Here is a 23,964-nt window from a genome sequence, read left to right on the forward strand (position 1 = left end):
CGTGACAGCTTCATGGAGAGGGGGAAAGCTGGAGACTGGGGTAAAGGTCCACACTCAACTCTCAGGGGACACGCGCGGGGACTGGGACAGGCACTGGCAGGCATCGCGTCGCATCATATCCCTTCGCATCAACAGTGTTGCTTCACATCACCGCTGAACATGAGGCGACGGCGACGGAAGCGCTAGAAAATGCATGGAAGCACGCTATCTTAGTGTCTGACAGGGCTTTACGAGGGAGCAGCTTTGGGTTGGACCGGCAAAGAGCCCTAAGGCGCAGGGCAAACTCAAACGCTCACGAGAGAAACGTAGGACTGCCCGTCGGTAGCCGAAGAGGTCTAGGCTGGGGGGAAGATTGATGGTGGTGGTGGGATGGCACCCAAGCCGGCGATGGCTTCATCCAGTATTGGTTCTCTGTCCTACACATACAAGCGTAGGGCAGTTGAGGGCAGTAGTCAGAGAATAAACACCATTCATGAGAAACATCGAAGAGAACAGAAGGCGCATCGCAGGGCAGGCTCGGGAAAAAAGCCTGCTACATGTTTACAACGTCTTCACCGATGCGGCAAACCTTCGCGGAAGAGCCGTAAACTTAATGCGGCTCGAGATCGCGTTGATAGTCGATCAATACCACATCACGTCTCCGAGTAGCCGGGGCCAAGACCATGTTGCCAATGTCCAACGCGGGCGCACATACGAATGCGATGGGGAAGCGATGAGCAGGAATTGACCATGACTTGACTTCCTGTCAAAAATACCTCATCTAACAGAGTCTTGGCGAAGTTGGCCCGGGTCGCGAATGGCGCAATTCCAATATTCGTCTTTCCATCACCGCCCAGGCACTACGCTGGAAGCGCCGGAGCGGAGGCCGTTTGTTATCGACTTCGGGATCCCGAGTCTTGGGTCGTGGAGAGAGACGCGCGCACATCGTCCCGGCACTGGGGGACGCCTCGCGGCACCACACCATCTGGTGGTCTGGTTGGCGGTCGGTCGGTTTGTGGTGACTAGATGGAATTCGTCATGAACTAGGGCGCGCACTGGAAGACGGAGACCAAAGGGTCCTCAACCGCCAACGGCCCCTTCACCGACGCGCGAGCATCACCCCTGACGCTCTGCTGGAGAGGGGCCAACCCGGTGGTTGACCCGCCTAAGATCCCAGATCTCGCACCGCCGGATGGACGTCGGGAATTAAACGTTGGGTCTGTTGAAATGACGAACTGGCGCGTCTTGAGTCGACTGTCGGCAATGTTGTCTGCCGCTGAATACTGGAGACGAAATGGAATGCCGTCTTGGAGGATCGTGATGGAGGGGAAGATGGAGTCCGTAGACCGTTTGGTTGACGTGTAAAAGACGCATTGATCGCCAGGCATCATGAGCTATGAACGACACGCTGTGATGGCAGTGCACTTGGCAGACCTCGACTAACACTAACTACCTGTGATGGCCTGGCGCATCGAGTCTCGATGAAGCCGTCATGGTTTTCTCGGCATGCTAACCGACCCTGCGAGGTCCTCGCCGGCTGCATATGAGAAAAGCCCAGGCCACCGTTGCATCGCGTCTTCACGTTTTGCCCGTCTACAGAGGGCAGGAGAAGGCTGACAGCTGAGCTGGAACCTGTTCCCCGTCAGCCCAAGCTGGTGGGAATATGTATGTGTGTACGCCAGCGCCAGGGCAGACGCCAGGCGCCAGAGGTCCCGACATATGCAAAATCAGACGATGGGCGTGGAATGTGGGAGAGGGCTACACACCCATTGGGAATGGCTCCCGCACGTCAAAAGACGCCAACTGATTCGTAAAAAAACATGAAGGGCTAGCAGGGGACACGGACACGCATTCGGCCATGTGTCCGTGTCAGCGACGAACGGTAGGGACTAAGAAAACTCGAAAGCCACCTGAAGCCAACGCCGGTCCGAAGTTACAAACAGTACCAACACACGCGAGTTGTTGTGTGCGTGTTTGCTTGCTGTCGAAACATTCCAGCCATTGACTTTTGTCAGGAGTAGACAATCTGCCCGAGGCCATCGCAAGCCATCAGGAGTGGCCCTTCGGCAGTCTAAGCCAAGTGCGGTCAAGGGCGAGGATAAGCTCGGCCAAATCCATGCTCTGAATGCCCACTCGACTGTGAACAGGGGAGGGGGCCCGTCATGTGGAGGAGATAAGGACCTGCTTATTTAGGCCAGAGATAAACGTCTTGGCGGGGAGACGATGGACGCCTCTGAATGGACGAGGAGAAGCTGGGAAAGTGATGGGGGAGGGGCGGGCAGGGAAGATGGTGGCAGGGTGGCGGAGCTGTGCGAGGTGAGAGACGCATCCTTCGTTTCTAGAACGCAAAATGGAATCCTCAGGGACGCTGATATTATCAATTCATGTTAGTGGCAGCGGGTGATTAGGCCCTCAAGTCATGTACCGCCATCAGCTGGACACCTAACAGTTTCGCATAACGAGTACGTACGACATAGATGCTGTGTGCTCCAGTTGGTTGCACCGGAGTCCAGTCTCTCTTTGCTGTGTTTTGACGGTGAATACAAACATCGTGACTCGAGCACCTAGGCCTGGACCTGGTCCCGCGAGGCTCTCGCAAAGTACCCTGAGATATGAGCTGAGGCTGCTGGGCATTCTTTCGGTGAGACAGGCCGGGAGAGGCTGGGAGGCGTCCAATCGCGGGCTCTACACTTGCTAGGCGTTTCTGCCCTTTTAGTCTGTGTTGAGCAACAAGCAATGCCTAGCTACGGGATGTTCGAGGCCACAAGAACCACCAAGAGATGGACAAGCCGCTCGTGCAGATGCGCCAGGGCAGTTTTCCACCACCCAAGCTTCAGGAATCAGGGCCAATGCAGCCACTTTGGCAGACGGCTCTAGCCTAGGCTGTGAATGGCCTGGTCCTCTGTAGCCTGTAGCTGTCCGTGTCAGTTTACTTACTTTCAGCGGCAATGTCACTGGATGAACGGGCACGCCGATATCTATCATGTCTTGTGAACCTTTCCTAGGCGACCCCTTGTTGCCAGGGTAGGTCTTCCCAGCAGTAGCAGCAGCAGCCGCGAAAGGACCTGGTCACCTCAGCGGGAGTCCGAGTGAGTGATGAGAAGCACTGAGCACTGAGCAGCGAGCGAGCAGCCTTTCTGGGTCAGAGTGTCTGGGGCATGATTGGCAAGATGCTGAATCGTGGCTGAAATATGCCCCCGCAGATTGCCCGAATGAACTCGCATCGCGTGAGCTCTCTATCTCTTGGCTCTCTGTGAGTTGCTGGAGATGAAGACTGTGGTCATGGTGGTGTGTGGTGTGGTGGAGGAAGAGGCCCTGGCAACACTACACAACACCCCCCGAGGCACTGGAAAACTGCATGTTGGAGATGCGCCTTGTCCGGGTCACCCACGCCTCTGCTACTCTAGACAGATACCTTAATTCAAAGCTGTGATTGCTCTGGCAGGTAGGCTTTCATCTGTAGTTGTTGCACATTCAGCTGCGCTTCCCAACATCCGCGCCAGGCTGACGAAATATCCCGTGTCTGACGGGCGGATTCGCGTGGTTTCAATGTGACGGACCGTCTTGGATTAGCGGACAAGACAAGGTTGTTTTCGCTGTTGGAGCCACTAAAATCTGCGATCAAGGAAATCTAGCGAGGAAAAAACCTTCAATCGTCTGTCTTCATTCAGTTCGCCCCAGAGATAAGCATCGCATGGTCTCAGTAGGAACTCAACACGCGACAGGTCTCTTTTTTGTGCAAATTTTTCTTGTGATGTTCCCATGGATGAAATGGCAACTCCGTGTCTGCGGGCGCTGTTTGCAGCTCTTCAGCAGGGCACTCCGAATGCGTGCAGCAAGGCATGGAAGGAATCTCTTGCATTCGCCCAATGTCTTGGTGTTTTCTTGGTACCACCGATGGCTGCCCACCCTCGGCCAGGAGTCCCAGGATCGTCTGGATTGTCTCGCGGCTCCAGGTACTTTGCGTCTTGGTCCTTTTGCTTGTCCCGTCTAAGCTTCTCCCAACTGCCCGTATCACCACGCCAACTTCTGCTGTCGAGACTGGGCAATCTCTAGGCATCTCAGGCACCGCAGCCGGGGTCGTCAGCTGCAAATTCACGACTCGTGCTCGGCGGTCGACGATACTTGGCGTTAACGAGTGACTTTGTCTGCCAAGTACCGCCGCCATCATCACCCGGAACTCTCGAGATGAACAGTGACAGCGCCCCCAACTTTTATCACGCCCACCCCGCACGATCAAGTTTCTTACGCTCTTCTCACCTGCCGTCAGTGTCGTCCGCCAAGGCTGAATGGCGTTGGATGCGCGCCCAATCACCGTCAGAGATATCTGCAGATTACACTACACACGACAGACTCCGAACCGTTTTGCCTCTGCCGCCATGATTGACCGTAGCCACCGAAGACCAAACCCTCTCCATCCTTGTCTTTGACCAGTGACCACTACCTCCCTTCGCCTACCGTACCCCTGCCACGACCCCATCTCTCTGAGCTCTGTCTCCCAGTGCGGTCTAGCTGCTGCCAGACGCCATTCCTCCAAGTTCCAACCCGCTGCCCATTGGCAATGACAATTCCCCCTCATGCTCGCGAGAACCCTCGGCCGCCGCTGGCCCAACCGCAGGCCGCAGAGAGACGGGGAGGGGAAGCTCATTGAGGAGACACATGGAGACACAACAAGGGGACGTACGCACGTCGCACGCTGCTCACTGTGCCTCCGGTCTGCCTGCTCCAGTCTCCACACTGAAGAAGGAACCGCGAGCTCGGGGCGGGACACTGACTCCATAACGGGGAACATGAACACAACCCCAAGAAAGAACCCACAAGAGATAGAGATACCGCAGGCAAGCAGCAAGATAGCAGCCTCCCGCGCTAGCAAGTCAATAACCTACATGTAATACATACAAGTCAGGACCGTTCGGTACCTCGCCGTGGCAGCCAGTCAACCCAACACAACCCGGCGGCGTCTGCAGGGATCGCTCGACGGGGTCTATCTTAGCGTACGACGCCAACCCGACCGCACCCCCAGTCTTCCATCACCCCCAAGACCAAGCTAGTGTGGCCAGGTTCCAGGTCCAGCCCACGAACCCGCGAGGCGAATTTGGCAATTCGGACTTGAGGTGAGCTCTGCTGCTCTTACATGCGGGAACGGGAGGGACACAGGTCGTGGTGCGGTGCGCCGGATGCCAGTCCCAATGTGCTTCCGTCTCACATGCGGTACACGCCTCTATCGCGTCCGCCCCCCCGTCTTCCGTCCCGTCGAGGCGGCACCCAGAACTTAATTAAAGAACCTCCAATCCCCCCCTCACTGCTCGGTCGTGATTCCCTCTTCTCTCCTCTCATCCCTTTCTCGCTCCTTGAGCTCTTGTCTGCCCAATCGAGACCCTCTTTTGATATCCCTCTCCCACAGACAAGAGAGTCTCATTCCCGTGTTTGACGTGTAAGAAGAACCACCACTCGTCGTTCTTCACGCCGCAACCATGAGCGACGGCCTCGTCAAGCGGACGTCCTCTTCGGAGGGCGCCCACGACCCCGAGAAGACGGCCTTCCAGACCAAGACCTACGACGACACCGAAAATGTCCACATCCGCGGTCTCGAGACCAGCGCCGACACCAAGCTGGAGAGAGGCCTCAAGGCCCGTCACATCACCATGATTGCCATCGGTGGTGCCATTGGAACCGGTCTCATCATCGGAACCGGCAAGGCCCTCGCGCAGGCCGGCCCGGGCTCCGTCTTCATCTCGTACACTCTCGTCGGTTTTATCGTCTTCCTCGTCATGGCTGGTCTCGGTGAGATGGCCGCCTGGCTGCCCATCTCTTCTGGTTTCACTGGTTACGCCTCGAGATTCTGCGACCCTTCCCTTGGTTTTGCGCTCGGCTGGACGTGAGTCTCTCCTGCTATGTTCCCCGCGGCAACCGTTCGGGCAGAGTGCTAATGGGCGTCACATACAGTTACTGGTTCAAGTACATCATCGTCACGCCCAACCAGCTTACCGCCGCGGCCCTCGTCATCCAATACTGGGTTGACCGCGATAGAGTCAACCCCGGTGTCTTCATCGCCATCTTCCTGGTCGTCATCATCTGCATCAACTACTTCGGCATCAAATTCTTTGGCGAGTTCGAGTTCTGGCTGTCCAGTTTCAAGGTCATCGTCATCGTCGCCATCATTCTCTTCTCTTTGATTCTCGTCTGCGGTGGTGGACCCAACGGCGAAGCGACCGGCTTCCGCTACTGGAAGGATCCTGGGTATGTGTTGTGCCCGATGCAGTTAGCAGTGCCCCCTCGCTAACATCGTCTCCAGTGCTTTCAAGGAGTACATCGACACCGGTGATGCCGGCCGCTTCCTCGGTTTCTGGTCCTGCATGGTCAACGCCACCTTCGCCTACCTCGGTACCGAGCTTGTCGGTGTCACTGTCGCTGAGGCCCAGAACCCTCGCAAGACCGTTCCCCGCGCCATCAAGCTGACCTTCTACCGTATCCTGTTCTTCTACTGCCTCAGCGTCCTGCTCATCGGCATGCTCGTCCCCTACAACTCCCCCGAGCTCGCCTTCGCCAACAAGCAATCTACCGGTGCCTCCGCCTCCCCCTTCGTCGTTGCTGCCCAGGTTGCCGGCGTCAAGGTCGTCCCTCACATCATCAACGCCTGCATCTGCGTCTTCGTCTTCTCCGCGTCCAACTCCGACTTGTACATCGCCAGCAGAACCCTCTACGGTCTCGCCTCCGAGGGCTCCGCGCCCGCCATCTTCAAGCGCACCGACAAGCGCGGCGTCCCCGTCTACGCCCTCGGCTTCTCTGCCATGTTCGCCCTCCTCGCCTTCATGAACGTCTCCAGCGACTCGACCAAGATCTTCGGCTACTTCGTCAACCTGACCACCATCTTTGGTCTGCTCACCTGGATCTCCATCCTCGTCACCCACATCTGGTGGATGAAGGCCCGCAAGGCACAGAACATCCCCAACGAGATCATGCCCTACGTCGCTCCCCTCGGCATCTGGGGCTCCTACGCCGCCCTGGCCATGTGCTGCATCGTCGCTCTCACCAAGAACTACGACGTCTTCACCGGCGGCGACTTCGGCAAGGAGAAGTACAAGACCTTCATCACCGGCTACCTCGGCATCCCGCTCTACCTCATCCTCATCTTCGGCCACAAGTTCTACTACAAGACCCGCGGCGTCAAGCCCCACGAGGCCGACTTCTACACCGGCAAGGACATCATTGACCGTGAGGAGGAGGAGTTCCTGGCCCGCCAGGCTGCCGAGCAGGAGGCTCGCGGCGGCAAGGAGAGCCGTGGAGGATGGTTCTACAGAGTCTTCGTCTCGTGGCTGCTGTAAATGGGAGAAAGAAAAAGGGTGTTTTACTGTCGTTCTGAATATCATGTCCTGCGAATATACCAAGGCGATTTGGTCCGCCTAGTCATTCCATAGATATCCCAATCTAGACCAAGCATCATGATTTTGCGCATAATAATCTCTTCAAAATTTGACGGTGAAATGCAATGGATGTGATTTAAAAGACGAGAAATGCATTGACACTGCCCTTCGGAGATCATCGGCTTTAAATTTGTTTATGTCTGTGTTGAGTTAGCGTGGGGGATACTCTCCACCGCACGATGAGTCACACCTTCAACCCTTTATGTATGTGAATGAAACAAGGTTTAGCAACTACCCTCCAAGCACAATAGCTCAGGGGTAGAGCGCTGGGCTCATAACCCAGAGGTCCCTGGATCGAAACCAGGTTGTGCTATCATTTCCTTTGCTTTTTTCTTTTGGGTTCTCTTTCACAACACTGCTCTTCCTTTTGCACTCTCCGGAGGCTGTGGCTGGGTCACCAGGTAATCAGGAAGACTGTTTTTGCTACTTTCACCGCTTCTAATAAACATATGCCGTTGACATATGCCGTTGACAAGATTCTTGCGAACCTGGACCTGGTTCTCATGAACAGCACTGCAATGCTTAGGACGTATCTATCGAAGCATACACCAGACATTTCATGGTGTGGGATGAACCTCCAAAGATTGGACGTGGCTGGGCTTGAAAAAGTAGAAGAAAGTAGGCTGCAATGTAACAGGGCCACATAGCGCAACTCCGGTTGACATCGTTGTAGGAAATATGTACGCTCAACCGCCATTCCTCATCCGTGAAGACGGACCAGCCCTCAGACGACCGGGCCGGCCATTCGGTGCCGAGTGGGGACACGGGCCGCGGACGGTTCGGAGTGTTCGCGGCACCCCTCCTTGCTTCATGGACCTTTTCTTTTGATGAGCCTCGTTGCACAAGATTCCGGTCCTATATATACAATGTTGTGCTGTATTACACGCTCAAATATCCATTGAAAAAGGTCCGGTAGCTTGCGGCCGAATGCAGTAGGTATCTCCAACGGCTTCATAGTATCCGTGAGCACTGCAGAATAGAAGTACAGTCATAATCTTGTACAGGTAACCCCTTAACAGTCGGAAAAACTTCAATTAGTACCCAGCATAGTCGCCAATCTCAATATTCGGCGTGATGTACGGCTGGACCTTGGATCTAGTCAGCGTCCTCTGCTCATAAGCGTACGCTAGCCCGATCAGCTTGGCCTCCTGGAACTTGGCCCCAAGAAAGCTGATTCCAAACCTAACATCTGTCAGTTGATGGCAAAGCGCTCAAAACTCCATCGATGTACTCACGGAACGTGTGGGCCAGTGTCAACCAGATTGCCCCTCCGATTCTTGATAACCGTCGCGTTCGCCGGGTAGAACCCAAGCGGGACCGTCACGACCGGCGCCCCGATGATGGCCGCCCAGGTGCTGGAGAAGCTCGTCGGCAGGATCACAGCGTCGAGCTTGTGCTTCTCCAGAGTACCAAGCAGGCCGCCCTCGCCGCCGAGGTAGTTGCTCTCCTGCAGCGCGGCCCAGAACCGCGGGTCTGTGTTGTTGAAGCCCTGCACATCCAGGGCGTCGTCCCAGATGGCCGTGTTGCGGTCTGGGTAGTCCTCAAGACCGAAAGACTGCGTGAATTTGCGGACATCCGCGAGAGATGTCACGTTGTTGGGGTTGAAGCTGAGCTCGGCCAGGTAGGCTGCGAGATTGGTGATGAAGTCTGCGTTCAACACGATTGTCTCCGAGGTTGAGTTGGCTAGCTGGGCTGCCGCGGTGAAGTTGGCATTGTCGACTATGGTCGCACCGGCTGATTTGAAGACCTCAAGGGTTGCTTCGAAGGCGTCGGTTTCTGTGCCGGTGGTGTTGTCGGAGAAGAGCTCTATGGCGTTACGCGGAATGCCGATGCGGGCTCCGCGAAGGGCGTACATGTCGCAAGCAGCTGCGTAGTTTGGGATCTCGCCGTTGTTGGGGATTGCAGAGGTGTAGTTGTCCTTGGGGTCTGCACCGGCAATGGCGTGGAGGATGTAGGCTGCGTCTTTGACCGTTCGGGCCATCGGTCCTATGGTGTCCTGGTGCTCGCTGATGGGGATCACGAGATGTCGAGAAGTCAGGCCGACTGTGGGCTTGATCCCCACAAGGTTGTTGCGTTGTGAAGGGGAGACAATCGAACCGTCAGTCTGCATGTTGTCAGTTTGAGCTACGAGAAATCATCCACTCAATGATAACAAACCTCAGTGCCCAGCGCTGCGAGGGCAAGTCCCAAGTCCGATGCCACTCCGCTGCCACTCGAGCTTCCACTGGGATCTTGCTGCGGATAGTAGGCCGCATAAACCTGTCCGCCGTAAGCAGACCAGCCGTTGCTGGTATTGTTGCCTCTATAGTTTGCCCACTGGCTGAGGTTTGTCTTGCCCAGAATGATCGCTCCAGCCTCACGAAGCTTCTTCGCCATAAAGCTGTCCTGGGGAACCTTGGCGCCAACTAGAGCCCATGATCCGGCAGTGTTATTCATCTTGTCAGCCGTCGCAATATTGTTTTTGATGAGGATTGGAATCCCATGAAGCGGTCCCTTGATAGTGCCATTGGCCCGCTGGGCATCCAAGTCCGCTGCGATGGAGACTGCGTCGGGGTTAACCTCCGTCACGACATTCAAGGTGCTGTTGACTTGGCCGATGCGCCCAAGATAGGCGATCACAAGATCGACACTGGTGAAGAGGCCGTTTTCCAGGCCTTCCGCCAGCTCATCGATGGTAGCATCAATGAGACTCGGGAACGGGGTCCCCTTGACTGAGACGAAAGTCAATTCACGAACGTGAGACAGGTGACTGGTCGGCCGACACGCACCAGTCAAGCAGCTGACGATGCTGGCGAATCTAAGCCAGATCAGAGCCACGGCCAGAAACGGCCGCTGCACAGCCATGTTTGAGGGTGAGGAGAGGGAGGCAAGTGTCGGCGATTTGGGACCAGCTCAATTGGCTTGGTGTTGAGTGATGCTTCACGGGCTCCTGAGGTTGCTCGGACCATAACTTGGACGCGAGCACATATAAATGCATGTTGATATCCCGGTCAGGCCAAACTCGTCCTGCATATCTAGCACGGTTTACCGGTGCATCGCGTGGTTTAGTGTCTCTCTCGGCACGGCACCGACAACGGCAAGCGAGTGATAAGCAGTTGCGGGGATCGCGTAGCTTGAGCCGGCACAGATTGATTGCGTCCTCGACCCGGACAGGCAGCTCATTCTGATAAGAGCCGGGGGAGAAAAGTCATGACGTAAATAATTGGGAAGTGGTTCGGTTACATGCAGCATGGGCGGAGAGACAGGTCCTCAGCACAGCTCCATTATCGGTAGCAATTGGATGCGGGTGATTATTGAGCGCGAGAGTTGCACAAAATACCGAGCCAAGTGTCTTACCAAGCTGATGGGAACCGAGAAGGATCGCGCGGGGAAGAGAAGACTGTACTCCGGTGACTTGCGGGGCAAACTCCGTTGGTGGAGACCGGTACGTACCTCCGGGCGGCAAGGACTCCGGCCGGTGGATTCGGACCAACTCCGGCTCATCTCCGGACGCAAGAATTTCGCGGTCGGAACCTTCGGACTGCGTATGTCATCATTGCGAATGGCTCGTGATGCCTTCATTTTCCTCACGGACCAGTTTTCCTGCCCTTATTCGTCCCTGACGAGCGTACGTCAGCAGCAGCTCGCTCTCGGACGCCATGACATAACCATCTCCAGGCCGTCGTTGACTCGGTCATGCACCTCTAAGAGACCCTTCTTTTGGTAACGAGATTGAGCCCAGAGCTTGGCTAGATCCGATTGGGAGATCATGGACCCATCTAATTGAGCATGTTTAATCCTGAAAATAGCGACATCCGCCGGGGTCTTTTCACACGTGCAACAAACGTTCCCCGCCGAATATGCATATGTGGCTGTGTAGAGTAGGGGGCCTGGACCACACGCTGATTCTCCAAGGGCTCTACTCTCACAATGCTGCGACAGGTCCTTGCCTTGCCGTGGGATGCGTTTCTGCGCGGAGACATCCTCGCGGTGTATGTTGAAGCGGGAGCCCCAATGACTTGCTTATTGGGACTGCCGAGATCTCCGCCCCGAGGCGAAGAGATGCGACGGAACAGCCGCGACAGCCCTCATAAACTCTGTTCGCACACGACAGCCGCCTCACTCACGAATAAACATACACACGAGATCACAAAGCACCGAATATCACTGGACCATCGTCGCCGTACCTGCATATCCGCCAGAAATAACATCCTGTCTTTTGATACGCTCACTCGTTCCGCATAAGTCAAGACAGCCTCCCATTATCACCCATCACCCCATGCAAGAGTCCCAAACACCCAGTCTTGGCAAGCCATTGTCGGCCATAGTTGCCCATCCTCCCTCGTTCGAACAGGCGCATGAAACGATTTTCGCTTGGCGTCGATCCCGGTGGGCGCATCCCAAGCCGCTGGGAGAGCACCGTCGGACACACATGAACTCGCACCATGCCTGCCCGCGCACTCATGCACCGCACCTGGGCCACCACACACGGGTCGTGCCATGTTCTGCTGGTCTCCGAGGCACGTCCGTGAGCGGACAACTGCTTTGCCGTCTCAACTGCGAATGGAACTGCCACGGCATCCGCATGAGAACAGGAATGAGCGCCGGTCTTGTCATCTGACTGTCTCCTGTCTGTTGTTGCACTGCGGTTCGCTACGAGATGCTGCGCTTCCTCTCAACGCCATCTGAAGCAACCCACTGTCGTTCCACACGGCAGCTGTCACCGTTGTGAGGATTGCTTGACGTTCAAGGAAGCACTGTTCGCGATTGTGGATATGGGATTGCCAACGACGTGGAGTCGCATCATGGAGTCGACGTCGATTTTGCCTCGTTCGTGACGCAAGATTGGCATTGCGTGAGCAAAGGCAAAACTTTGCTTAGAGCCGCAAGCTAATCCAACTATGCTGCCCTTGATCTCTCCCCCTTTCTCCGCGCGCCCGCGCGAGGGACAACGTGGGTTCTAGGACGAGATGGATCCGGGCGAATACAATTTTCTCCCACGCATGGGCTGAGAAGTTTAGTTTTTTCGGCAGACGATGAATAACTTCCCAGCCTGCAGGTGGCCAACCAAGACCCAGGCCACGCAGCGCGCCCTCTGACTTCCAAAACGTTTTCGAAGTGGAACTAACACAAACCTAACTTCCAACTATCGTCAGAATCAGGGAAAGGTCGAGAGGTGCAAGGTTCCCGAAGCCTCCAGCCTGCATCGGGCGAATTCGAACCGCCAGTTGGCTCCCCTCCACAATGACCGCCATCCCCCTGCCTGGATGCCCCGGTCGCTCGCAACATCGTGCCCTATGTAAGCTTAAGACCAGGGCTCCGCTTGCCGAAGACTGTGAGGAGCTTCGCCTTTCAGGCACACCACCAATGAAGGGGGACTGAAACGACATCAGATGGGACGAATCGATATCTCTCGCTTCCTCCTGCAGGAGTTTGCCTATCGTCGACATCAGACGAGGAGAGCCTCCCCACCCCCGAAACACCACAGCGAAACGCCACTTCGCCCGAATAAGTCAGGATATCGGGCGACGCAGGGCAATGCCTTCATCTGCGCTGATCCATAACAAACTCCAATGCAAGGTGGTATCCCCGTCCCCGTCGATCCGGCAACATGCGGAGGCGCGAATCCACGCGGGGTCGGGCACTTCGAACCGGTGAACTTTGGCATCTCTCTCTCTTCTCTGCAGTTGCGATTACTGGTTTCAGAGACTCGCGAGTCGTCCTTCCGGCGAATTTTAATCTGAAATCGCGACCAATCGATCGGCACACCCGCATGTTGGGATAGTGTGGACGACTTCGCCCAAGGTTTGGACGAGGGTAGAGTATCCCTGACAACAATACACGTCGAGGCCATCCAGAGAAACTACTAAAGGAAGATGGCCCAACCCAATTTCTCTTTTGAAGGAGCAGGCAGGTCCCTCAGTTCACGCCCACCCCCAAGGCATTGCAGATACGAGAAAATCTTCCCACTGAGCCACCAAGCTTGACTTGGTCAAAGATACTTCATCTCTCTCTTTCATCATACTATTAGTCAATATTTAGTTCACTCACTACGATGAGGTTCTCAACTCCCCTACTCCTGCTCGCCTCGGCCCTTCTGGTCGGCATCAACGGTGCCCCAGCTGGAACGGACGTTGCCAGAGGAGACTTCAAGTAGGCACACGTGATGGAGGTTACAGGTAATAGGTCACTAACACAATCAGTGAACTCGGTCCCCAGGCCGACATTCCCCAGATCAATGGTCGCGATGTAGCCGCTGTTGAACAGCCTAATGCTGCATTGGCCGCCCGCGGCGGTGACGACACCGAACTCCAGACCCGTCAGCTGCTAGGCCTGCTCAAGAAGGTCCTCGGCAAGAAGAAGAAGAAGAAGGCGAAGAAGGCCAAGAAGGCCGCGAAGAAGGCTGCGAAGGCTGCCACCCCGGCGAAGGCCAAGGCGAAGGCGAAGGCGACGACTCCTCCAGCCAAGGCCAGCAACCCGCCTCTTCCGGCTGCTCCTCCACCAGCTGCTCCGCCCGCCGCTCCTCCTGCCGCCGTACCGCCCGCCGCTGTCCCAGCCGCTCCTCCCGCAGGCGCTCCGAAGAAGGCCTCTGGTGCTGGCGCTGCCAACGCAGGTGCTGCCGCAGCTGGCGCTACTCAAGGTAAACAGCCTCCACCAAACAACAACCAACCCGCTCCCATTCCCGCCGGAGCCGTCGCGGCCGGGGCTCTGGTCGGAGGTGGTGCTGCTGCTGGTGCTGCTGCGGGTGGTGTCAAGCCCAAGCCGGGCAGCACCCCAGCAACACCGAACCAGCAGCAGCCACCACCGGCCGCTGCTCCCGCGCCGCAAAAAGGCTCCGATCCAAATAGCCCGGCTCCCGCACCCCCGGGAGCCATCGAGGCCGGTGCTCTCATTGGCGGTGCTCAGGGCCCCAAGCCCGGCACGCAGCCTCCGAAGCCTGGTGTCGCCCCTCCCCCGAAGCCAGCCGGAGCGGCAGGCCTGCCCCTAGCCGTTCCGTCGAGAAATCAAGCCGAGTGAATTTGTGTTGACGAGTCACTTTGTGCAGGGAATTGAGTTTAGCGTACACTACGGAGATAGCGATCACACGGGAACAGACAGCTTGGATTCAAATCGATAACGGTCATTTCATTGCTCGTGGGTAATCAATCTAAACCTTTTAACTCGGTAACTCTTCCTGGTGGTTTAATACCGAATTGTGACGAATAAGGGGTTGACGGTGCCTGGTGTGGTATGGGATGGCTTTGGCCGGAAACAGGGGAAAATTTGGTACTGTGTACATAGGTACGATTTCAGAAAATTCATGATTTATGACCTGCGATCGTTGGTCGTTCTAAACCGTTGGTGCCTCATCGTGACATGGTTGGTCCCTCTCGGTCGTCTCCGGCCCCTGGCTAGCGGAGAAATACTCTGAAGCTTATTGCGGTTAAGCAAACTTCTTATGCAGGTTAAAAAGTTTCAACGCCGCGAGGCACGGTTATAAAGTTTGTTCCTGAAGCAGCTTCGCTCTCGTATGGGGTGCGTTGATGCGTGTGGCCACACGCCCGGGCCAATGACATAGCCACATTCGTCAACGAGCCGCTGATTTAGTTACGTATGATCAAGACGGCTCAACATGTCTGGCTTTGAGATCTTCTTCCCGGTATGAGATAGCCCTCGCGAAGTGCAATACTCGTCAGTGGGATGGCTATGGCCAGACGTTCTTCAAACACGGTGCGTTGGGCCAAGCCATCGTCGTTCCACTGTGTTTCTCAGAATGAAAATAGAATGCTCACGACAAAGAAACGGCCGTTGCATCTTGACATTAGTCACGCTAGCACGAGAATGTTTGCTTGCCTAATGCCATTGTGACTGGCGGAGACCTCGGTCTCGCCATTTCAAGTTGTTGCCTCATTTGAAAGCTTCCAGGCGTAGAGTTGGCGCTTGCTGACCACACTAAACACTTTGGCCCTTAGACGCAATGCCATCCAAAGATTTTGAAAGGCTCAGTGCAAAGTCGGCAACCGAGCTGCCTCGTGCGTTTACCGCTTTCCGCCGAAAGACTTCCATAGCGGGAATAATGTGTGCCTCCAAATTACATCATTGGTGCGCTCTTGAATGGCAACGAAGGAGGTGACTGGTATCCTCACCAAGCTTAAGCTTAAAACAATAGCCTTTGGAATGTTGAAGTCCCAAAGATATCCTGCTTCTTTCGCAAGATCAGAAACACCTAGCAATGAAAGTCGCCTTCAAAGCTGGCAGAAATGAGCTAGTAATATTTGCCAGGGCAATATTCTAAGAGAATACTACGTAAGAATCGGCCAAAGCTCTCAAGTGATAGGATTTCCCATACAAAAAGGACCTCTCATTATGAGAAATCTCATAAATCTTAGGATAGAGTCAGCAAGCACAGCGTTCACGCAGCAAGACCAACTCAAGCGGATATAGTAATACATATTCAGGCTACTGGATGCTGCGGAGCTGGGATTCAAGAAAGGGACGCATAAATCACAAGCCCAACACAAAGTCGATCCACACGATAAGAGACTGCCAGCGACTCTCTGCATCGCAAGATACTCCGGCCCCTACGCTAAGACTTCTTTCTTGCCGAGTCTAGCTTGCTCGTGTTCGCCGTCCAGAACGGAGACGGCTTCAATTCAGTACCTGAGACCTTGGTAAAATGGCTTGACGTCATTTGCGAATGAGTTGCGTGCAGAATGAAGCTTTATGGATACATATGTCACGTTTTCGAACCCGCCATTTGTCCGTGAGGGAGCTTCAGGACAAAAACCTCCCTCACGTTCTTGCCACTGGGAGACAAATCCTGAAATATGTCACCAGATGTGTGGCACTTTATAACGCCAAATTTTCGTGTCGAGACGCATGCGTCTCTCCCTTTATGTTGGTACCCGAAAATAGGCGAGGAAACAAAGCAATGTAACGACCACATTCGTCGTAGGGAGGCTGCAAGCCACCAACAATCCCTCTTGGAGGAATCTTCCGATATTTCAAAACCCAAGGTGAATGAAAACTGCACTATATAAAATCAGCTCCAAGAATCCTGACCAAAGGCTGTGGCTGCCCTACTCCTCCTTCTGCCCCCGAAACCCGAAAACTGACGCTTCGAGCCTGAACGCCGGCGACTCACTGTCTCGGTGATCCGACCATGGTTTCCTCCTTCCGCAACATTCAGTATGGTCAACGTTAACCTCGCCGCTGGAGCCCGTATCCTAGGGTTTCTCTTCAGCCCAGACAATCTCATCATGCCGTTCAAGTGGTCACATGATGCTGGCATTCCCGACAAACACATACCCGAGACATGGGTGACCATTGTCACTGGAGATGGCGCCAACTTGGAAGCGTCTGGTTCTGAGCCTTTCATCTCACTCTGGGACGACGATGGAAGAAGAATCGGCCAGCACTGGGTCGAGGACAACAGAAACAAGTTGCCGGTCAGCAATGACCTTAATGACAACATCTACAAAATCCCACACACCCAGAACAGGGACCCAATGGCAACAGTGCAATACGTGATGATATCACAGTTGTACTCCGAGACCATCTGCATCTCAGCTGTCCAGGTCTCCAACGGCAAACTCAGTGCAACATGGTACGGCGATCTCGCCATGTACTGCGGTGCGAAGTGGTTTCTCAGCCAGCGCAAAGTTGGGGACAAGTACCCGAAATGCGTATATATGAGTTCTGGCGGTATCGTGGACAACTATCCTTGATCTATCAGCTTCCACGTAAACGACATGCTCGGGACACCTTCCAAGATTCAGATGTACCGCAAGGATCAGCATAAGTACCTTTGCAGGAGCACTCCACGATTCGGCTGGTGGCGACGCCTCGAACCTGATGGAACTGTTCCATTCTTCAAGCCACCGCTTCAGTATGATGTGGACAAGGAAACCGGGCTGGAGGGCTGCGACAAAAGTCCTGAATTGGCCGTCGACAGAGTCGTATGGGACAAAGGCGTCTACACCAGGCCTAAGATCAAGAGCACCAAAACGATCAAGGAGCTGCGGCGTTCTATCCCGGAGCCCGCGCAGAACCGCCCTGAGAATGTTCTCACCAAGCGGCGAGGATCCAACCGCGATCCCAGCCATCTCATCGTGACAGAAGCCGAAGGTCATGAAGCCTCACTTGTATGCAACAGCACAACTTCTGACGGATGGGATGTTGTTTCTCTCAGAGAAGGGAATATTGCGACATGGCAGTCAAAAGGCTGTACGATCTTTGTACTCAAACGAACGTAGACAATTGTTTCGATATTGAGAGAAAAGTGCTTGTCAGCCGTAGCGGCATCGACGCTCGGGGGACAGCATCTGCTGGTGAAACACTGGAGAAGGCTTACAGAACGACTGAATATTGGGAATCGTGAGGGTGGAAAATGGCGATAATTGGCTTCTGATACTTAATTCGGCATCCTCCATATGTAAGATAGACAGGGACTGATACTGTGGAGATCCACGGGTCCTACCTGCGTGTATAGCGACGGGTCTAATGCGAACCGAAGATGTGGCAGATGAGCTACTCAGATATCTAAAACATCAAGAAGTATGTATAGGCTCTCTGTGTCTAGGAAAAGCTCATAAATGACCTGTCCGTCAGCAAGTGCTATGAGCCCTTTCTATTCGTGAGGACAAGGTTAGTAAATTCGAGAGATCATGCTCAACAAGAATCACAATACCATGCCGGAAGCCACTCTAGAGAATGTGAGATAGATCTCCAAGGTGTTACTGATGAGGTCAGGGAGACGTACTCGCCATTTCTAGAGCGGAATAGCTGTGTATATGAGTTTTGGGACTTGAAGTATTACGAAATCCTCTTTGAAATCATAATGCGACCAGAGATGAAGAAAACACGAAAAGATCTATGTCTCTCATGGGATATTCGTTGGGCAAAGTGAGATACTTAATCTAGCATGGATACTTTGATTCACTCTCTATCTGAATACATACCAATCCCAACCATTTCATCTCTTACTGATCCTTACTGTCCCGTAACGTCATGACGGTGAAATTTCCGAAGCCCTCACCTGGCGAAGGAACATCGTCGTCATCAAGAGCATCATCGTCCAGCCCGAAAAGTAATTGAGGTAACAGCTCCCCGCGCGCTCGAGACTCGGAAGCACACGCATCATAGCTAGACGCGTACTCACTCATGAAGAGGAACTCTGGGTCTTGGTCCATGTCATATCTGTCGAACAGACCGATTGTTGACCTTGAGATATTCTCATAGTTTTTGTGGCTGAAGTAGATGATGATGTGCTGTCTTTTGTCAGGGGCGACCCATTCTTGCAGGCTGTGGCCAGGCTGGGGTATTCTTTTTACAAATTTCGCGAAGTTCTTACCAGGAAACTCGAAGTCTCCTTGGCAGTAGTGAGTAACAGCAGTGAGCAACTCGACCTCATAGAAGAAGAAGGCGATGAATCGAAATTGAGAAAGCAGTTCTGCGATATCGTCATCGAGATCCGGTACTCTCATATTTGCATTCTGCCTGGCCCTGTAAGCGTCGTCAAAGCCTGTGATCAAGATAACATCTTCTGAGTCATCTCTGATGTTGATGCTGATGTCGTTCATTTTCAGTTGCTCGAGTCCTCGTTCTAAAATTGCAAACTTCTCGTCGGGCAGAGGATCGGACGTGTCCCATCCCCAATCCGGATCATCTTTGGCAAGTGCTGCAAGATTCATGCATTTAACATGCCACCTTTCGGAGTACTCTGGGAGTGAAAAGTGAATGAGATATCTTGCCCCATTCACGTCATAGTTGTCAGACCTTGGGAGAGGCATGAAGTCGACCATTTTTGATCATGGAACTTGCTTTTGCAGAGTCTTGATGATTTTGAAGTGTCTATTTCTAGAACGAAAACCAGAAACATATCACAAGATCCCTTCCTTAAATACATCACGCCTTTCACTAGTGAATCAATAAGATGGTTTTGAACGGTCGCAGCCCAGACAGTGAATCAATCATACGAGTTCGCGCCTCTATCTTTGTCACCATGCCCTTCATTGAATCACGAACCAGACTTTACAAAACTCAATCGGGGTTGGATAATTCCGAAAGGGACCGGAATATCAGAATAAACGCCGGAAACACCTCTGTACTCCGGCCACTTCTTAAGGAGAACAACTTGCGAGACATGCCCTATTATCGTCGACATAATTTCCGGGCCTTTGGACCCGAAGCCAGCAGAGTCTGACTAAGCTTCTCAGCCCATACTGCTGCTGGATCTTCGTCCTTTCGCGACACGTTCTAGCGGCTGATGTAAGTTGTTCGTCAATCCAGATTCAGATAGACTGGCTAGCCAGATAAAACAGCCGCTCAAGAAGATCATAGGGTTCTATCGCGCCGCAGGGATATCCTAGTCTCAGCAGCTCAGACCCACGGTATGTGAGCGTGGGATCTGCAGTTCAGTTCCAGTAGACTTTTGGAAGAGGGCGGGCTGCTCCGCTTGGTTTGCGGAATCGGCTAAGTTTAAAAGGCTATGCTACAGGATAGAGTAGCGGTAGAACTAACCTTCACAGATAAGCAGGTCAGGTTGGAATCCTTCAACACACCGGCTACGGAAGGCGGCAGTTGCATCTGTCAAACTGACATGAGCATGCCGAATCCTGCAGCCTTAGCGCTGCCGTGACTCCGGCGACCGGCTCTTTTCAAATTTCTCCGTACTCCATCTGACAGGAGCTGTCTAATCTATCAAATGTGACAATGCCAAATAGCCGAGATGCCACGTGAATGCGACTTTCGGCGCACGACGAGTGGCGCCAATGCCCACCGCTTTGGGAAACCTATGCGGCAGCCAGGCATCAAGTACGGACCACCGATGTTGGTTTGGGATGCTTTACTGCTGGGATCTCCTTGGCTACAGGACCCGGGTCCCGTGTTTCAACGCAAACACCAGACGGCCTGCAACGCACAAGATCGCCCCCTGGGCAACTCTAAACTGTGTTCAGCGGAAATGATTGCCATATGATTTGTCTTGGTGGAGGGTTTACCCCAGTCTAATCGTTCGCTTCGCCAGAAATATGGGTATGTTGATCATGAAGGATCATTTAGATGATCGTGCGAGGTTGACTTCGATTGATGGCAGCGGATGACAACGCCTAGCAACAAGGCGGAAGTCTACTCCAGCTCATGAAGGGTCCTATGATATCTCATATGAATTAGAGCTGGAGTCAATCTCGCTGCAATGACTTCAGTGCAGATAGAATTTGAGAGATCTACAGAAATAGTATCCAGTTCTTCCAACAAGTGTATCTTAGCCATGGATATCATTGGCTTATGCCCGACACCCCATGGTCTGTATGATGGTATTTCATGTAATGATCTGTGTCGTGTGAATTCTAACAATGCTAAATATGCTCGCTTCGTCCAATATGATTCCCAATGTGATTGCAGACAATGCTCCAAATGTTTTTGTGTCATGCCAGACCCGTACCTAGGCTTTTTGTCGATCCTCCACGGCCGCAGTGGCCTTTGAGCCGCCTCTCCTTGCCCTGTCCGCCCGCCATTTGGGCCCTCTGTATTGGTTAAGAACTTGGATGGGCGACACGGCTATGACCACCAAAGCCAACACCAGGAATGCTGTCCCCGGTCCCACAGCGTTAATCATCTGTTCCGCAAAGGCCACGCCCAAGGCGGCAAGACCACATCGCACTAAGTTGTTGATAGCTGTTGCACTCGCACCTTGTCCGGGACAAAGGTCCGAGATGATTGTCTGATTGAGAGCAAATATAGCGTTTGCCGAGGCTGCAATGAGGAACTGCAGCACGAGGGGGAGTGCTATCCAACCGGGTCGAGATGTCGCTGCAGGATATGCCAAGGAAAAGCCGTAGCCGGTGATGGAAGCGGTGAATAATGCTACTATCCACGGAAGCCGTTGTAAGCGAACCTTCTCAAGGGGAAAGTCTGGCGGTATGTCTTTTGGGGACAACTCTACGTCCTCCCTCAGGTTATGCGTTGCCTTGTATTCGGCCGAAATGGCCTTGTAGTCCCGGGTCAACAGCTTCCCGGCCAAGACAGAGCCGACAATGGTCCCGAAGCCTGCATATGATATGTCAGTCGAGTTGATACATGCTTCCCTCAGCCGAGAGAAGCGTTGGGATTCGCAGCAGCTGAGGTAAGGGTTGGAGTGTGAGTCCCCACTTACCGTTGGGTAAGAATGCCACACCCAAGAGCAGCTCGTTCAGGAAAGGGAACCGTGCTTTGAAAACGGGTGTGGTGCTGGTGGTAACCATGTTCCAGATAGCGTAGACGAACCCACCCCAAATGAGGTTGATGACAAGATCCTTCTCCCTGAACAGTCTGAAGGGTCTGAGAAACGTCCAGATGGTGACTTTGTTGGAATTCAGAGGACCGTCCGGATCTTGCATGTACCTAGGCTCTTTCCTAATGTACCTGATCAAAGGCTTGTAAACTGGACCTTTAAGTCTGATTGCACCATTGCCAGCGATGCTTCTCATTGTCTCAGGAAGAAACACAATGATTGCAATAATAATAAGCGTCGAGGCAATGAGCAAGAAGACAAATACTGAACGAAAGCCAAGCGAATTAGCCAGGGCGCCGCCCAGCACGGGACCTATCGCTGTGCTGAAGTTTCGAACTGCGGTTGTGTCAGTTGAGGGTGTTGTAGCATGTTGACAACTTAGCTTACTGGCCTGGTAGAAACTAATGAACGCACCCCTTTCGGAAGTCGGTGAGATATCCTGAATGACTCCATTGCCTTGGAACTGCCATTAGTTGCCAAATTGGGTAGTCGAAGGGAGAAACGGAGACTATGGCAACCTACCGATACTGACAGTTGACGCACTCCCTGCGGCCTGGACACCCCTGAAAATGAGCAGCACCGGATAATTCGGTGAGAAGCTAAGCGCGACGTTGGCGCCTATGTAGACCGCAAAGGAGGCGATGTATGTCGGCCTCCGGCCCAATGTGTCTGACATGGGTCCCCATAGGAGAGGAGACACGGCTTGCATGATAAGGTAAGACGTGATCGTCAGGGAAACCTGCGAGGAGCTGACTTTGAGGTCCTGCGAGTAATCATAATCAGCATCAGCATCACCCTCGCTTTCACCGCAAGCGCTGGAACGGGCCGAGTCTTACCTGCGCAACGGCATCAAGAGACGGGTTGTAGATATTGGATGACAACCCACTGAAGAGGCCGGCTGTAGCAATGATCACAATGACCAGCCATTTTTGTCGCTTCGGAAAGACGTGGTACGGTTCGTCATCGTCGGCTTCATCGTCTTGCTCTTCCAACTCATTGGCGTCGTCAAACGGGTTTCGGTCGTTTCCTCCGCGTGCTTCATCGTATGGGTGGCTGAACTGCGAGTCCTCGAATGATTTGCTGCGCAACTCCCCGTTCGCATCCTTCTGCCATGTCCTCTTCCGAATTGGCGGCGGTCTCAGTGGATAGTTGTTCCGGCCGCGAGCGCGACCGAGTCGGATACTAGATCCCGCCCGAGATAGCCGTGTGGGAAAGAACTTGTCGTCATGATACCGGTCCGGCACAAATTCAAAGTCGTGAGCAAGAAAGTTGTAGGCTGCTGCTGAAGCTGCAGACAAACTTCCCAGAACACCCCTCTTCACGCCGGGCCTTTGTTGCTGCGATTGGAGTCTGTTGGGGTTCATAGCTCTGTTGATCTTGCCTTCTCTTCGGTCGTCGTCGGTCGAAGAGAGTCTATGGAAACCTATCTAAGCGGCACTAATGAACATTGCGCTCGGTTGCATGGAAGCATATAAGGGCTCCAGCGTTCATTCTCACTGAAGGAAAGCCTTGTTTTCCACCGCCACGCAGTGACGCAGCCGGTTGCTGGCCATAATCGGCCTTGACGTCAGGAGGATCGCGAATACAGAAATTCAAGGAGCAATTGATCCTTTTCAGAAAACAAGCTGATGAATTACAACCCATTGGGATGGAAGAGTGTGGCAGAAAGCGGGAACAAGTCTGACCCCTTGAAGAGTTGGACGGGGGTAGCCTGCGACTCTACGCACGGCCGAGCTCCCACCCTCTCATATGCACGGCGACTGCAGGTTACAGAAACTGGTTTCGAAAAACACAAAAAGCCATTTGGCATCCCATCTTCTGGACCAATTCTGGCCTGCTCATGAAACACCGAGGCTGCTTCGACACGGCGTCGCAGTGGTTACACCCATCAGAGGGTGTGGCCCCTAATCCCCTCCAGGGCCCCTTCAACGCAAATCAGAGCAGCCGAACCTTGAACTCAGAGTGGAAGATGAGAACGATGAGGGGAAACGAGGGGGTCGGGGAGCGCACGTTCTCCCAAAGCCCACAATTACACCTTCTTTTCCTCCAGTGTTCGGGGACATTGGATTTGACACCCAAAACCTCAGCATCTTCACCCAGAAACCTGCTGCCCACTTACCCAATGAGGCAATCCCAATGCCGTAGGGCCATACCGAAGGCCCGAGTGGTGGCGCCTCGGTCCTGTAAGTTTGACACGAGCCAGAAGTCAAATAGTTGCACGTCCAAGACAGGGCCTGAATTAAAACTGCATGGGTGCCTCCACGTCTTTCAATAGTGGGCGGCCGTTCATTCATACCCTAGCACCACTCTCTCTCGGTTGCTCAACAAATC

General features: G+C 53.8%; 7 protein-coding genes across 7 annotated transcripts; 4 read left to right on the plus strand and 3 right to left on the minus strand.

The window, feature by feature from the left end:
• Window positions 1–5,453: 5,453 nt before the first annotated feature.
• DIP5-0 (Dicarboxylic amino acid permease) lies at window positions 5,454–7,304 on the plus strand (the record flags this gene model as incomplete). The annotated part of the gene is made up of 3 exons (XM_032028525.1): window positions 5,454–5,857; window positions 5,926–6,219; window positions 6,275–7,304. The coding sequence occupies 3 exons, from the start codon at window positions 5,454–5,456 to the stop codon at window positions 7,302–7,304; spliced, it is 1,728 nt and encodes a 575-aa protein (XP_031893123.1).
• Window positions 7,305–8,437: 1,133 nt separating this feature from the next.
• On the minus strand, window positions 8,438–10,247 carry CGGC5_v004806 (putative amidase; the record flags this gene model as incomplete). The annotated part of the gene is made up of 4 exons (XM_032028536.1): window positions 8,438–8,585; window positions 8,639–9,507; window positions 9,561–10,114; window positions 10,172–10,247. 4 exons carry the CDS (start codon window positions 10,245–10,247, stop codon window positions 8,438–8,440), a joined length of 1,647 nt encoding a protein of 548 aa, XP_031893124.1.
• Window positions 10,248–13,437: 3,190 nt separating this feature from the next.
• Window positions 13,438–14,399, plus strand: CGGC5_v004807 (uncharacterized protein; the record flags this gene model as incomplete). Its single annotated transcript, XM_032028547.1, has 2 exons — window positions 13,438–13,535; window positions 13,586–14,399. The coding sequence occupies 2 exons, from the start codon at window positions 13,438–13,440 to the stop codon at window positions 14,397–14,399; spliced, it is 912 nt and encodes a 303-aa protein (XP_031893125.1).
• A 2,153-nt stretch (window positions 14,400–16,552) lies between these two features.
• Window positions 16,553–17,089, plus strand: CGGC5_v004808 (uncharacterized protein; the record flags this gene model as incomplete). Its single annotated transcript, XM_032028558.1, has 1 exon — window positions 16,553–17,089. The coding sequence occupies one exon, from the start codon at window positions 16,553–16,555 to the stop codon at window positions 17,087–17,089; it is 537 nt and encodes a 178-aa protein (XP_031893126.1).
• Window positions 17,090–17,113: 24 nt separating this feature from the next.
• On the plus strand, window positions 17,114–17,617 carry CGGC5_v004809 (uncharacterized protein; the record flags this gene model as incomplete). The annotated part of the gene is made up of 1 exon (XM_032028569.1): window positions 17,114–17,617. The coding sequence occupies one exon, from the start codon at window positions 17,114–17,116 to the stop codon at window positions 17,615–17,617; it is 504 nt and encodes a 167-aa protein (XP_031893127.1).
• A 726-nt stretch (window positions 17,618–18,343) lies between these two features.
• CGGC5_v004810 (uncharacterized protein) lies at window positions 18,344–19,165 on the minus strand (the record flags this gene model as incomplete). The annotated part of the gene is made up of 1 exon (XM_032028580.1): window positions 18,344–19,165. The coding sequence occupies one exon, from the start codon at window positions 19,163–19,165 to the stop codon at window positions 18,344–18,346; it is 822 nt and encodes a 273-aa protein (XP_031893118.1).
• Window positions 19,166–20,805: 1,640 nt separating this feature from the next.
• Window positions 20,806–22,997, minus strand: ITP1-6 (Itaconate transport protein; the record flags this gene model as incomplete). The annotated part of the gene is made up of 5 exons (XM_032028591.1): window positions 20,806–21,410; window positions 21,517–21,969; window positions 22,021–22,089; window positions 22,156–22,396; window positions 22,470–22,997. 5 exons carry the CDS (start codon window positions 22,995–22,997, stop codon window positions 20,806–20,808), a joined length of 1,896 nt encoding a protein of 631 aa, XP_031893119.1.
• Window positions 22,998–23,964: the final 967 nt, after the last annotated feature.

The sequence above is a fragment of the Colletotrichum fructicola genome, assembly GCF_000319635.2.
Source record: "Colletotrichum fructicola Nara gc5 chromosome Unknown KSG_Nara_v1_contig03, whole genome shotgun sequence".
In the NCBI taxonomy this organism is placed as follows: Eukaryota; Fungi; Ascomycota; class Sordariomycetes; order Glomerellales; family Glomerellaceae; genus Colletotrichum; species Colletotrichum fructicola.